We start from the raw sequence: 16,014 nt of genomic DNA on the forward strand, positions 1-16,014 counted from the left end.
TTCAGGGGGTTATTTCTACTAAGACGGGTTAGCATTGTTAGTAAAGACCAGCCAATTTTTGACACCCAGGGCCCCTGAAAAGAACCAGCAGACACAAGGGGCTCAAGAGATGACCTGTTAGTTTATAGACCCAAGCAAAAAGGATACAAAGATGGTGTATAGTATGAAGGTATACATACCTAACTCGGAATCTACTGACCTAACTCGGAATCTACGCTGACACAAATTTAAGCGTATTCTGGAAACCAGATACGCTTAAATTAGGCTCAGATACGAGCGGCATAAGTGTCTTACACCGTCGTATCCTAAAGTGTAATTCTTAGGCTGACCGCTAGGTGGCGCTTCCATTGCGGTCGGCCTAGAATATGTAAATGAGTAGATACACCGATTCACGAACGTACGCTTGCCCGACGCAGTAAAGATACGCCGTTTACATAACGCACTTTCAGGCCTAAAGTTATTCCATCAAATAGCTGGAATAGTAATGTTAAGTATGGCCGTCGTTCCCGCGCCAAAATTTGAAAATTTTACGTCGTTTGCGTAAGTCGTCCGTAAATTGGGATTTACGTCATTTACGTCCACGTCGAAACCAATAGGACCGTGTGGCGTACTTTTCCGCAATGCACACTGGGATATGTACACAGATGGCGCATGCGCCGTTTGTAAAATACGTCAATCACGTCAGGTCACCCCCTATTAACATAAAACACGCCCCCTCAGCCGAATTTGAATTAGGCACCATTACGCCCGCCCGATTTACGCTACGCCGCCGTAACTTAGGAGGCAAGTACTTTGTGAATAATGTACTTGCCTCGCTAACTTACAGGGGCGTAGTGTAAACACGATACACTACGCCGCCGCAACGCTACGCCTGCCTACCTGAATCTAGCTAATAATGTGTATGTCTACATTTAAGATGAGATTGTGAGAAAGTGGGTGAGATGGAAGCATAGCACAGGCACAGAAAGTCCCAATGAGAGACGATCACAAAGTGCCTCAAGCCAAAGAATACAGAGGTCAACACATCACACATCAAAGGTCCCAAAGGGCACATAGAAGCTGAATGAAAGACGCAAGACCAGTGTATAAAATTGCTGGCTGCGTATGCACAGCTTTGCATATACTAAAGGTAGTAATCAGTTTCAACTTATTTAAAGGAATGTTTGGATTCTTCTGCAATACTTGGGGATGCAGCTGTAGAGAATCTTGCTACCCACATAAATTAAACCCAATCTGCACAATTATGTAAACCAGTAGAAGAACAGCAGACCTGCACGGTAACAGTGTTTCCACTCCACTCCTATTAATAACAATAAACAATAATCAGTGCAGCGCTATCTAATTATGTGCACACCTATCACATAGAATTAACAGAAAATTAATTAACTTAAAATATATACAGTGCAATTTGCAACCACCACAAATTTACTTGTGCAGAAATCAGATGTGCATAGAAAAATAATACATGTGGCACATTAATAAATATAATACACATTTACAGAAAATTGTAATGCAAAATAATTACTTTAAAGTGTCAACAGTGAAATGATTTCTCCACTTAAATCAGTGTTGAAACATAGGTTAGGATGAAGGAAAAAAGCTGGGACAGCCGCACTCCAAAAAAACTCCTCCTTTAATTAAAAATCACAAAATACATGCCACAGCAAAAAACAGCACAACAAAAGAAAAGCTGACGTTTCGCACTATGCCTTAGTGCTTCTTCATAGCTATGAAGAAGCACTAAGGCATAGTGCGAAACGTCAGTTTGTGATTTTTAATTAAAGGAGGAGTTTTTTTGGAGTGCGGCTGTCCCAGCTTTTTTCCTTCATCCTAACCTGCATTTTGATTGCACTGCCTGCACCCTTGGCTCGGACCACAGGAATCAGATTACCTGGTTCTCTTTGAGCGGTTACCCACTCTCTCAGTGTTGAAACATAATCGTTCATAAATGACAAGCTGACTCCTCATGTGACCCATGCAGTGCTCTTAAACAAATACATTCCAAGAGTAAAGATCTCCACCTCGTGTCACACTTGTCTGCTCACCTTCATTAAATGAGCTCCTGCATTAAATAAGGTCTCAGGCCTCGTACACACGACCGAGGAACTCGTCGGAAAAGACACATCGTTTTCCTCGACGAGTTCCTTGTTAGGGTTGTCGAGGAACTTGACAAGCTTTCTTTGCGTACACACTGTCAAGACAAAATCTCCTCGTTCTCAAACGCGGTGACGTACAACACATACAATGGCAGGGGAAGTTCGATTCCACTGGCACAACCCTTGGGGCTGCTTTTGCTAATCTCATGTTACTGCGTGTTAAGTAAAAGTTTGTTAAGAGACGATTTGCACTTTTCAGTCTGTTACAGCGTGAAAAATGTGTTATCTCCATTACAAATGCTACTTTTACTCCCGTCTCATACTTTATTCTGAGCATGCACGGGTTTCTTAGCATACACACGCTCGAGTTTCTTGTCGAAAACCAGCCCGACGAGGAACACGTCGAGGAAATTGAGACTCCCGTCGAGGAAATAGAGATCTTGTTCTCTTTTTTCCTCGACGAGTCCCTCGACAGTTTCCTTGATGAAAAACGTACACACGACCGCTTTCCTTGGCAAAAAAGCTCTCCCACCAATTTTCTTGATGGATTCTGTGGAGTTTCTCGGTCGTGTGTACGAGGCCTCACAGGCTTGTTTCCCACAAAGGGTAAAAAACACATTATGCTCCCTATCCTTCCTGATTCCCCACACAGACCATATGCTTCAATAGGACAATCTTCATGGTGTGCATAGAAATATGAAACACAAATAGGCCAAAATAGTGCTCACTGTGTACTTTATTTCAAAATAAAGTTAAGGTTAAAACTCTCCTGATTAGGGATGAGCTTCGAGTTCGAGTCAAACTCATGTTCCACTCGAACATTGCCTGTTTGCCTGTTCAGCGAACAACGGACAATTAGGGGTGTTCGCAGCAAATTCGAAAAGCCGCGGAACACCCTGTTAAAGTCTATGGGAGAAATCTAAAGTGCTCATTTTAAAGGCTAATATGCAATTTATTGTCCTAAAAAGTGTTTGGGGACCTGGGTCCTGTCCCAGGGTATCAATGCAAAAAAAGTTTTAAAAACTTACGTTTTTTCGGGAGCAGTGAATTTAATAATGCTAAAAGTGAAACAATAAAAGTGAAATATTCCTTTAAATTTCGTACCTAGGGGGGTGTAAAGTTAGCATGTGAAATAGCGCATTTTTCCAGTACATAGAACTGTCCCTGCACAAAGTGTCATTTCTGAAAGGAAAAAAAGTCTTTTAAAACCGGACTTGCGGCTATAATGAATTGTCGGCTCTGGCAATCCAGAGAGAATTCATTCATAAAAAATAAAAAAAATAGCGTGGGGGTTCCCCCCAAATTCAGGTCTGGAATGGATATTAAGGGGAACCCCGCCGTCAATTAAAAAAAAATGACGTGGGGTTCCCCCCAAATATCCATTCCAGACCCTTCAGGTCTGGTGTGGATTTTAAGGGGAACTCCACCCCAAATAAAAAAAAATGGCGTGGAGTTCCCCCAAAAATTCACACCAGACCCCTTATCCGAACACGTTAACCTGGCCGGCCGCAGAAAAGAGGGGGGGACAGAGTGTGCCCCCCCTCTCCTGAACCGTACCAGGCCACATGCCCTCAACATGGGAAGGATGTCCCCATGTTGATGGGGACAAGGGCCTCATCCCCACAACCCTTGCCCGTTGATTGTGGGGGTCTGCGGGCAGGGGGCTTATCAGAATCTGGAAGACCCCTATATAAGAAATGTCACAGCTTCAGCCGAATCATTGCTGGGCTGCGTCCAGCGGATAGAGGAGGTCGGCGTGGCTGCGCTCTGGATGGATGGATCTTCTCATCGCTGGACCGGAGATCACCGACCGTCGCTGGATACAGACAACGTTGGAGCAGGAAGCCGGGACCGAGAGTGGATTACCACCGCTGGATTTTTTTTATTTATTTTTTATTAATAAAGGACTTTTTTCTACGGTGTGTGTGTGTGTTTTTTTCAAACTATTTACACTTCCTTCGTGAAATGGTAGGGGTACAATGTACCCCATTACCAATTCACATAGGGGGGGGCAGGATCTGGGGGTCCCCTTTATTAAAGGGGTCTTCCAGATTCTGATATGCAAGTTATTCTGATAATAACGTGCATATTAGCCTTTAAAATTAGCACTTTAGATTTCAAATGTTCGAGTCCCATAGACTTTAACAGGGTTCTAAAGTTCACACGAACATTTGGTGTGTTCGCAAGTTCTGGTGCAAACCGAACAGGGGGGTGTTCGGCTCATCCCTACTCCTGATCCAGTTATTAGCTTCCCTGCACAAATGCATACAGGAAAGCTCTATTTTGAGTCCATTCAAGAGTCCTATTTTAACCAAAGTCCTGGTGAAGGGGGATATTTTTCTGACCCCTGAAACTAATTTGCTGGGTTTTTTTGGTTTTTTTTTTTGTACAAACTAATAAATACATTTAGAATATTTTATCTTTTGGTCTGGCACTTCTTCAATTTGTGCATGTGTTTTTCATACAAATGTTGAAATGCACCTTTTCACTAAATACCATTGTAAGAGGTCACTTCTCCATTGACTGCCAACGTAAGGAGATTGGGGTGGTCAAACACTGGTTTGCAAATTTTTTGAGGGTTTTATAGATTGAATACTTATTGTATTGAAGTTGCTCTTTGGTGCCTTAGGGTAGCCCGACCGAAACCTCTAGGATAGCTTATTTGTGTTAAGAGAAAAGAGGAGAGTGCCAAGCTGTAGGAATCAGTCCAGATATAAGGTCATTTTTATTGTCACAACAAATGAGTCCTCCAAAATACAGCAACCAGGCTAAAAAGTAAAAAATACAAATGTTATGTAGTAGTTATCTTAGTTCTACAGTTCTGTATAAATAAATAATGGTTTGCTCAGGGAACTCCCATGTAGGATAAGTTCACAAAGTAGCGGGTCCACGTGAAAATTGCAATTATTCCCTGACCTGCAGGAAAAATACTCTGCTCTTTAGAGATTTGTGGGGATACCATTAATTCTTAAATGGCACCCCCAGGCGTCAGAAACTACAGCATGTTCTCAGGTTCATGAAACTGCATAATTGCAAGACAAAATAAAGAATTCTTCTGGACAGCCGCACTCCGAACAAAAAAGTTTGCCTTTATTGTAAAAAAAATCCCAAATAAAAAACAGCTCTACAAGTCACAGCATACCAACAGGAGCTGACGCGTTTCACACTACACTTAGTGTTTAGTCATTGCTGAAACTGCATAATGCTGTAGCCCTATGCGGTTCTCTGCGGCTGCGTTTTTAAAAAAGGGTCAGGGACTTTTTCCCTGCATTTCCCACAGGTAGACCAGCCTATTCAAATGCTACAGTGTAAACCTGGCTGTAAAAAAAAGATTTACTGTTGAACATCGGATTACGAGCATAATCCGTTCCAGGAGTATGCTCGTAATCCAAAGTACTTGCATATCAAAGCGAGTTTTCCCATTGAAGTCAATGGAAACGAAAATAATTTGTTCCGCATTGACTTCAATGGGATGCAATACCGAATGCAGCCAAATGAGGTATTGCAGGCCAGTGTTCGGCTTTTCTCGACTCCTGCGCCCCCGTACCTCAGGCCAAATGAGGTACTGCAGGCCTATTTTCGGCCCTGCTCGGCTTCTGCACCCCCCGTACCTCAGGCCAAATGAGGTACTGCAGACCTATTTAGCTTGAATTCTGCTCGTCTTGCGAGTCAACACTCACAAACCGAGTCAGAATTTTTTTTTAAAAGTTGCTCGAAAATGCTCTTAAACCAAGTTACTCTTAAACTGAGGTTCCACTTGTAGCACTACCGCCGGAGGAGCTGCTGGATTTTTGGGCGACATATTACCTCATGGCTCCTTCGAAATTCCTAGGGGTGAATGTTGCATACTGTATTGCATATATTAGAAGTAAAGGAATGTCCAGACAGGTGCTCTTTGCAGTGCTCTTTATTACCCAGCCGGGTAAAAACAGTAAACTTATGGTGAGGAAAGTAAAGTTAAAGAAGAATGTAGAACAGCAGATTCAGGCGTGATAACAGGAAACAGTCCTGCTCCCAAACGTAACCCTTCTATGCGCCACTCCCAGCAGGTCCTCTCTGGATTGAATTATTGGAGATATCTCTCCTTAGATGAGTTACGCATGGATCTCCTTCAACTTGTCGCCCAGGTACCGACTGACAGGTGGTTAATCCCTCAGTGTCCGGGTACCTCAATGCCCGGTGGTTTGTCCAGGCCCTTTTGGACCGCCAGTCTCTCAATGGTGCTCCTCAGACTGACTCCCCACCTAACAGCAGTACAGCTTTGGATCCTCAAAGGTGGGAACCCAGTCACTCACTGGGTCCCCGTCACTGTTCAGATGCTCCGGGCCAGCATGGCCCCGGAACCGGGAACACCACGTGGCACACACGCCCAGGCCAGGTAGGCCATAACGCCGGGGCACCGTGATGCTGCCACCCTAAAGGTGGATGCCACACTGGACGAAGAAGACCCAGAACCACTGCCGTCCGCCCCATAAATACCCCTCCCCAGCATGCACAGCGAGGACAAACCCTCCTGATTGGCTGCTGGGAAAGAGCACCCAAACCTTGACTCCACTGCTGCCACCTGCAGCACTGGGGCTGGAAGAACACCCGAGTACAACAGAATAAGCCCACAGCACAGCCAAGCTGAGACAGAGACCCTGTTCTGCATTTAACAATCTGGATCAGAGTTTAACTACACTCTGATCTACCCTTAAATTTAACTAGCACCCGTACTACAAAGTACACAGGCGCTACACACTGTATTGTAATTAGTATGTTTAGTTTTCTACAATGTGTATTTTTTTTGGTTCACGGAAAAAAAAATCATACATTGTGGGACCTGTGTTTTTTAATGCATTTTTCTATTCTTGGATGTTATCTTTGTAAAATAAACACTGTAGAAGCTTGTAAAAAAAAATGATTAGCGTAACAGAATGCAGGGCGTGTAACATAAAAGATGACACCCCTGCTGATCACTCACCATTTATTGTTTGTGTAGCATTGTCCGGATGCAGGGTGTTAAAGGAGGATGTGGTGGTATTGGTCTTATTAGTTGTATATGTCGAGCCTGTGAATTATTTATTTACATGTTAGAATCCAATCAGTATCTGCATCCATATATAACTGACTGTTTGGAAAGCTTAAGATATTATATATAGTTGACAAACTTAAAGAAATGCACAATGAAGAGAACTTCTAATGTAAAGGGAAATCCCTTGTCATAGTGGAAACATGCTCCCTTTTCCCTCATTTCCTCTTCCCCTTGCATTCATATGCCCATACTATAACAACAAACAACTTATGACCTGCAGATGTGCCCTGTTTTGGAGTCAGTTGGAGTGTTGGTGTATCAGTTGAAGTTGGCGCACACTTTCTCATGTAATAGTTAGTAAATCCCCCTGCACTCAGAATCATCTTTGAAGACCCCTATGTATGGCTTACGTCCGGCGTAAAGTTATCCCTGCTATATGAGGTGTAGGCAATGTTAAGGTATTGACGTCGGAACAGCCGTCAAATTTTACGTCGTTTACGTAAGTGGTACGTGAATGGGGCTGTGCGTAGGTTACGTTCACGTCGAAAGCATTGCGCCGACGTTTCTTAGAGAGTATATGCGACATGATTCTGAGCATGCGCGTGCATGCGCCGTACGATTGGCCATTCATTTACATGGGGTCACGGATAATTTAAATGAGGCACGCCCCCTACCTGCCTATTTTGAATTAGGCGGCCTTACGCCGGCCTATTTACACTACGTCGGCGCAACGATCTTTGAAAATACGGTTCTGGGCTCACTGTTTTACATCGGCGTAGCGCATATGAGATGCGCTACGCCGGCCAAAAGGTACGCCGCTGTACCTGAATCTAGCCCATAATGTATTGCATGCTTATCAATCATTACATTTGGTGGCTGCATTTTTTTTTCTCCTATTCCACTCTGTTTTCACCTGGTGATCTGGTCAGTAACACATCTCTTTTATTAGACTGCCCCCGCTCTGGTTAACCACTTAAGGACAGAGCCTCTTACTGAGATTTGTTGTTTACAAGTTAAAAACAATTTTTTTAGCTAGAAAATTACTTAGAACCCCCAAACAATATACACTTTATTTTTCTAACACCCTAGAGAATAAAATGGTGGTCGTTGCAATACTTTATGTCACACTGTATTTGCGCAGCGGTCTTACAAGCGCACTTTTTTTTTTTAAAAATACACAAATAAGACAACAGTAAAGTTAAGCCAATTTTTTTAATACTGTGAAAGGTAATGTTACGCCGAGTAAATTGATACCCAACATGTCACGCTTCAAAATTGCGCCCGCTCGTGGAATGGTGACAACGTTTTACCCTTAAAAATCTCCATATGCAACGTTTAAAAAATTCTACAGGTTGCATGTTTTGAGTTACAGAGGAGGTCTAGGGCTAGAATGATTGCTGTTGTTCTATCGATGGCGGTGATTCCTCATATGTGGTTTGAACACCATTTTCTTATGTGGGCACTGCTCGCGTATGCGTTTGCTTCTGCACGCGATCTCATTGGGACGGGGCACGTTTAAATATATATTTTTTTCTTATTTATTTTACCTTTCATTTTTTACTCTTTTTTTTTTTATTGTGTCACTTTTTATTCCTATTACAAGTAATTTAAACATCCCTTGTAATAGAAAAAAGCACGAGAGGTCCTCTTAAATATGAGATCTGGGTTCAAAAAGACCTCAGATCTCATATTTGGACTAAAATGCAATACAATAATAATAATAATTTGGTAATTTGAAAAAAAAATGTCCCTTTAAGAGCTATGAGCCGAAAGTGACGTTTTGACGTCGCTTCCGCCCTGCTATGGTATGGAGATTGGCGGGAGGCCATCTTCCCCTCATTCGTATCCATACCCGTGAAGGAGAAGGACCTGGTCGCCTCCGTCGCTACCGATGGCTCAGGTAAGCGGCAGAGGGCACGGGAGAGCGGCGGGAGGGGGGCCCTCTCCCGCCACCGATAATGGTAATTTTGCGGTGAATCCACCACAGAGACCACCATTATCGGAAACCAGACCGCCGGCTGACGACGAGGATACCTGGGTTATGGCAACTAGCTGCTGCCATAACAGAGATATCCCTCCTCAAAATGCCGACGTATATAGTTGTGCGGCGGTCCGGAAGTGGTTAAAGGAGCACAGGCGGCACCCTTGGACAGCAGCATTTTCAGTCTGGGCAGAGGGGAGTGTTAGATGGACGGAGTCCTCTCCCATTTTTTTAGCAGGCCTCATCAGAACAGGAGGTAAGGGGGTGTAAACGGACGCAAGTCTGTTTACACCCACCTGTCCATAGGAATGCATGGATTTTAGGATCAGGTCAACCTGAAAAACTGACAGGCAGATATGATCGGAATGCCTGTCTGAAAGGAGTCTAACACTTAAAAGTGTCACTAAAGACATTTCTTTTTCTTGGATATAGCGGCAAGATAATAACTCTTGTCAGGTTTTATAGCTGCCTGTGTCCCCGTTAGGGACATTCACCCTCCCTATTTGTCCTGCTTACCGTTATCATCAAAAGTGAAAGTAAAACCCCCAGGATTCTCTTGCTTTGGAGGGATTTCCTTTCACTTCATGTTTTGGCTATGGAACAGGAAGTGAACGGAAAAATCCATATTTGAACACAGATGAAAAAAAAATCTGACAGGGGTTATAACTCTCCCTTATGCCTTGTACACACGACCGTTTTTCACGATAAGAAAACTGCAATTTTTTACATTGGTCGTGAAAACCGGTCGTGTGTATGTACCCTAGCAGTTTTTTTCAACGAAAAAACTGCCTGCAAAAAATTGAAACCAGCTCTCTTTTTTCTCAGCGTGTTTCACGTCAGTCTTTTTCTTGTCGCGATAAACGGTCGTGTGTATGCTTTTCCAAGGGGAAAAAAACATGCATACTCAGAATCAAGTATGCAGCCCAAAGGGTGGCGCCATTTGAAAGGAACTTCCCCTTTATAGTCCCATCGTACGTGTTGTACGTCACCGCGTTTTGGTCGGACGTTTTTTTTGCATGAACGTGTGTATGCAAGTCAGGCTGGAGAGGAATCACGTGAAAAACGACGGGTTTTTGAACGATGGTGTGTACGCGGCATAACTCTATCCAAAATGAAAAATAAATAGTTTTGCCTTTTGTGCCATTTTTATTAATAACTTGAAAAACCTCATGTTGTGCTGGCCATCTCTTTTACACAACTTCCTGGATTTCCAGCATGCTTTGCAGCTTCTCCTCTGTTTAATTTCAATTTCTAAGGACTACATATACCATGGTGGTGGTGCCTTGCTGCCTGCAAGCAGTTATTTCTGTACTGACTTTGCCTCCTGAAACTCCTCCTCTCAGGCCCCTTTCACACTTGTGCAACTTGAAAGTTGTGCGACTTTGACGCAACTTAAAGGGGTTGTAAAGGAAAAAACATTTTTTCATAATAAGCATCCTTTACCTGCAGACATTCCTCTTTTCACTTCCTCATTGTTAGTTTTTGCTCAGAAGTTGCTCTATTTCTTCTCTGTTCTTTTCACTTCCTGCTTGTCTGATTTTACTGACCACCGTGACGGGAGGGTTTACTGCGGTGATCAGTAACGTGCTCACCCCCTCCTGGGAACTACATCTGTATGGCAGGACGCTCTTTGCGTGTTAGAGACTTAAAGGAGGTGTGAATTACTGGGTGTGCCACAATTCATACTGGGAAATGTAGTTCTTACATGAACGAACGATGCAAACCAGGAAGTGAATTAGAGAACAGAAACTAGAATGCCGGAGGTGATATAGATGAAGGAATTTAATAGGTATTTACTCATTTTTTAACAGAATCATTACACTATTCTGTCTATCTACCTTGCAGACATTAATTTTAGGCAAAACATTTTTTCCCTTTACAACCCCTTTAAGGGAGTGCCTGTGTGATCTTGAGGACCAAAGTAGTGCAGGGGCTACTTTGAAGTTGCTGCGACTTGAAGTCACACAGATATGAACGGTACCAATTGGAAGTCATGGGGTACGACTTGTCATGCGACTTTGCAGTTCCACTAAGGCCTTGTACACACGACCGAACATGTCCGCTGAAACTGGTCCGCGGACCAGTTTTTGCGGATATGTTCGACCGTGTGTAGGGCCTAGCGGACATTTTTACGGCCTAGCGCACAGGTTTCCAGCAGACAAAAGTTTCTTAGCATGCTAAGAAACTTGTCCGTTGAAAACCTGTCCGTCGGACATGTCAGATGGTTAGTACACCTAACCATCGGACCGAAATCCCCCGCATGCGTCGAAGTGATTCAACGCATGCGTGGAAGCATTAAACTTCCTGGTTCACGCACATCGGCGCTTCATCATCGCCGCCGCCACGTCACCGCGTTTTCTGTCCGCGGGGAATTTGGTCTGATGGTGTGTACACACATCAGACCAAAAGCTCCCAGCAGACATGTCCGATGAAAACGGTCCGCGGACCGTTTTCATCGGACATGTCTGATCGTGTGTACAGGGCCTTATAGGGCATAGTGAATACGTATCACAGACTTCATGGGATTTAATATTCACAACTTTACAAACCTCAGGAATGAACAGATTAATAGGAGAAGGCTAGAAATAGTTGAAATGCAATGTTGACATTAATATATTTTTTTACAATTTGACCATTATTCAGCTTGAATTTTTATTTTATTTTACTAATTTGTAAGCTCTGAAGACTGTACTGGGTAAAAAAAATCCCAGGAGGCTATAAATGTCTGCCTGTATGATTTATGTGTTCAGGTGTAATTTAATGGTTGTATTAACAAGAAGGGATTTCTAAAAAAAGTAAATACTTGGCGTACCCATGGAATTTTGATGCAGCATATGTTATTACAAGTTTACTGTTGCTACAACTAACTGAACAGCAGACTTTTATGAGCTGGTCCATGTTACAGTCTAATAAATGTTTCCTTATTACTATATTTAATAGCTAAATGCCAGGAGTTTTTTTTTTTTTTACAAATAACAGTATGATTGATTTTGTGCCCTCCTGTTATTTACTGTTGATAACGTAAATGTCTATGCAATATTCCTTACCCGTACTACTGGTGTGATTAGTGGTAGATTCAGATGCATGTGGACTTGTTGCATTAATTGTACTAGTGCTGTGTTCTGTCTGTGTCACTTTGGATATTTCAGTGGGTATATGGCTGGTAGCTGAAAAAAAGCACATGTAAATGCATTAATAAACTTGCCGCGCCCCCTGAATAAAATATTACTTGAATGTTTTGACGATTGGTATAGATGTTGCAAAATGGATTTCAAAACTGATATTTGTTTATAGGACAAGTGGTTAAAGGACAACTGCACCTTTGTTTACAAAATCAATATTGCAATGAGGCCTCGTACACACGACCGAGTTTCTTGGCAAAAACCAGCAAGAAACTTGCTGGGAGATATTTTTTTGACGAGGAAACCGGTCGTGTGTACATTTTCGTTGAGGAAACTGTCGAGAAACTCGACGAGCCAAAAAGAGAGCATGTTCTCTATTTCCTTTACGGGAATGGAGAAAATTGGCTTGTCGAGTTCCTCGACAGCCTAACAAGGAACTCGACGAGGAAAACGATGTGTTTCGCCCGTCGAGTTCCTCGGTCGTGTGTACGAGGCTTCAGCCTTGCCCACTTATTAAAGGGGTTGTATGACTTCAGTTTTTATCCCCGCTAGTGCTAACCCCCTTCATAGGAAGCTCTCTCCCAAGGGGCTTAGCTTGCCGTGATACAGCCGGCAGCTATAGCTGCCGATTGTATCACTTGGTCCCGTCCCCCGGCACGCTGCGTCATTGGATGTGATTGACAGCAGCGCGAGCCAATGGCTGCGCTGTTATCAATCTCCTATGACGAGCCACCTCAAGCAGGGGGAAACCATTGCAGGAACGAGCCCACAGAGTTTCGTGGCTTAGGTAATTAAAACGGGGGGGGGGGCCCGAGAGTGCAATGTGTTTTTTCACCTTAATGCATATGATGCATTAAAGTGAAAAAACACAAAGCTTTACAACCCCTTTAAATCAGTAGTATAAATGGTATACCCTTTTCCCACATAAAGTAAGATTTTGCCTTGTTTTTGCCAATCAAAATGGTGGCTGCTTATATCATCACTAACTGGAGGATAGCAACTGTATACTTGATCTGCCACATATTCTGGATGATCAGTTAGTCATTATTATGGGCCAGATCCACAGACGAAGTACGCCGGTGTACTTTCAAATTTCCCACGTCGTATCGTTGTTTTGAATCCTCAAAACAAGATACGACGGCTTCTGGGTTAGATCCGACAGGTGTACGTCTTCGTACGCCTTCGGATCTAAGATGCAATACTTCGGCGTCCGCTGGGTGGCGTTTTCCGTGTCGGGTATGCAAATTAGCGAGTTACGACGATCCACGAACGTACGCGCGGCCGTCGCATTTTCTAACGTCGTCTGTAGTCGGCTTTTTCCGACGTATAGTTAAAGCTGGTATTTTTCGGCGTATAGATAGGCTTGCCATGTTAAGTATGCCCGTCGTTCCCGTGTCTAAATTTGAATAGGGATAGGGATGGACGTAACTCACGTCTAAGTTAAAAAAATGACGTCCTAGCAACGTCATTTAGCGCAATGCACGGCGGGAATTCGGGATGACGCATGCGCAGTTCATTTAAAACGCGCTTCATTTAAATGAAACCCGCCCAATTTCAAATCCACCACCAGAAATACACTACGCCGCCGTAACTTACAGCGCAAAATTGCTGAGGATTGGAAAATGCGCCAGGTAAGGTACGGCGGCGTAGTGTATCTCTGATACACTGCGCCGGTTTACATGTATGTGGATCTGGCCCTATGTGAGCAAGATCTTCAGGCTGTATGAAAAAAAGAAAAAGTCAGCAGCTACAAATACTGTGCCTGCTGACTTTTTAAAAAAGAGGACACTTACTTTGCCAAGCATCCATCGCCACCCTCATCAGGGCTGGTTCTTCACCAATCTTTGGCTCCCTAGCACCGACATGTTTACTAAGGGAAGCCACTCCTTATGGCTTCACAGCCAGCTTCCCACTGCACATGCACGAGCTGCGCTGTGCTTTGTGAATGATCTCACAGCCCTCTGGAACCTGTGATGTGTCCCTGAGAGCTGCAACCAAAGAGAGTGGAAATGGGAGCTGATTGAAGATTTGTATTTGTATTCCCAAAAGATGTATTTACTTTTTTATGGTATGTACATGTCACGTTTTCATGTTAAAAGTAGAGCGAAGCCTTTCAGAGTACGAGTTATGTAGATACCAGTAGCTGTCTACGCGGCAACACATCATCTCAGAAGCATCTGTTTTAAAACTGAAAGAAGATCCACATGAGAGGAAAAATGCTTTTCTCGTCTCTGATGGTTTTTGGTTCTGTTCCCACAACCTATCAGCCCAGCAGCTGTGGGAACAAGAAGTTTATATAGATCTAAAGAACTGCTCCTCTGCACTGTAACTCTCTTCTGGTTTTCCCTTGCTATTGTGTAGACAATGAGGGAAGAGGAGCACAAGGTTTCAAACTTGACTTTTGCTATGGCAAGCGATGGAAAATGAAGCACTTCCCTGGCCTGTGAGGCTGCATACTCAGATAAGGGTCTGGTATGGATTTCTGGGGGGACCCCATGCTTTTTTTTTTTGTTGGATTCCCTACATAAAATTCAAGCCAAAAACAAAAGGCCTTTTATGGAATTTGGGAGAACACCACAGTTTTATTGGGGATACTTGCAAGCGGTCCCCTTAACCACTTCCATACCAGGTACTTACGCAGCTTCCCGCCCAAGCCAATTTTCAGCTTTCAGCACTGTCGCACTTTGAATGGCAATTGCGCGGTCATGCTACACTGTACCCAAACAAAATTGGCGTCCTTTTTTCCCCACAAATAGAGCTTTCTTTTGGTGGTATTTGATCACCTCTGCGATTTTTTTTTTTTTGCGCAACAACTAAAAAAAGGCTGACAATTTGGAAAAAAAATTACGTTTTTATTTTTTTCTGTTAATTTTTTTGTAAATAAGTTTTCTCTTTCAATTACGGGCACTGATATGGCGGCACTAATGGGCACCGATGAGATGGCACTGATGGACATCGATGAGGTAGTACTGACGGGCACAGATGAGGTGGCACTGATTGGCGGCGCTGGTATGCGACACTGATGGGCACACATAGGCGGCACTGATGGGCACACATAGGCGGCACTGATGGGCACACATAGGCGGCACTGATGGGCACACATAGGCGGCACTGATGGGCACACATAGGCGGCACTGGGCACTCATGGGCGGCACAGATGGGCACTCATAAGCGGCACAGATGGGCGGCACTGATGGATACTTATGGGTGGCACAGATGGGCACTGATAGGTGGGCACTGGGCATGGATGGGCACTGTGGGGTGGCACTGATGAACACTGGGGTGGCGCTGATGGACACTGGGGTGGCGCTGATGGACACTGGGGTGGCAGCACTTATTTTTGCCAGGTTGCCAGTCAGTGCCCATTTGTGGGCACTGACTGGCATCTTTTTTCTTTATGCTTTTTTTTTTTTTTATTTTTTTTTTTGACTTTTTTTTTTTTTTTTGACATTTTTTATTTTTTTTGCCCACCCTGGTGCTCCAGGGTGGGCATCCCTGGTGGTCCAGTGTGGCGATCCGAGGGGGGGCTGCGCTGATAAACAATCAGCGCTAACCCCCCCTGTCAGGAGAGCCGCCGATCGGCTATCCTCTACTCGCGTCTGTCAGACGCGAGTGAGGAAGAGCCATCGACGGCTCTTCCTGTTTACATCGTGATCAGCCGTGGTTGGACACGGCTGATCACGTGGTAAAGAGTCTCCGCCGGAGGCTCTTTACCGAGATCGGAGATGCAGGGTGTCAGACTGACACCCCGCACCACCGATCGCCGCGATGCCCGCCCCCACGGGCGCGCGCGGCATGAAA

The 16,014-nt window shown here is 44.0% G+C and overlaps 1 protein-coding gene across 1 annotated transcript in view; it reads right to left on the minus strand.

Annotated features, from left to right (window-relative positions):
• The window catches only part of LOC120916180, an 89,219-nt gene that overhangs the window by 21,278 nt on the left and 51,927 nt on the right, over positions 1–16,014 (minus strand). Inside the window, exons 4-5 of the mRNA XM_040327013.1 lie at positions 12,139–12,258; positions 7,060–7,146 (exon numbers count right to left, since the gene is read on the minus strand). Of these exons, the coding sequence (XP_040182947.1) occupies positions 7,060–7,146; positions 12,139–12,258 (207 nt within the window). The remainder of the gene's footprint in view (positions 1–7,059; positions 7,147–12,138; positions 12,259–16,014) is intronic.

Source organism: Rana temporaria, chromosome 1 (genome assembly GCF_905171775.1).
Source record: "Rana temporaria chromosome 1, aRanTem1.1, whole genome shotgun sequence".
NCBI lineage: Eukaryota > Metazoa > Chordata > Amphibia > Anura > Ranidae > Rana > Rana temporaria.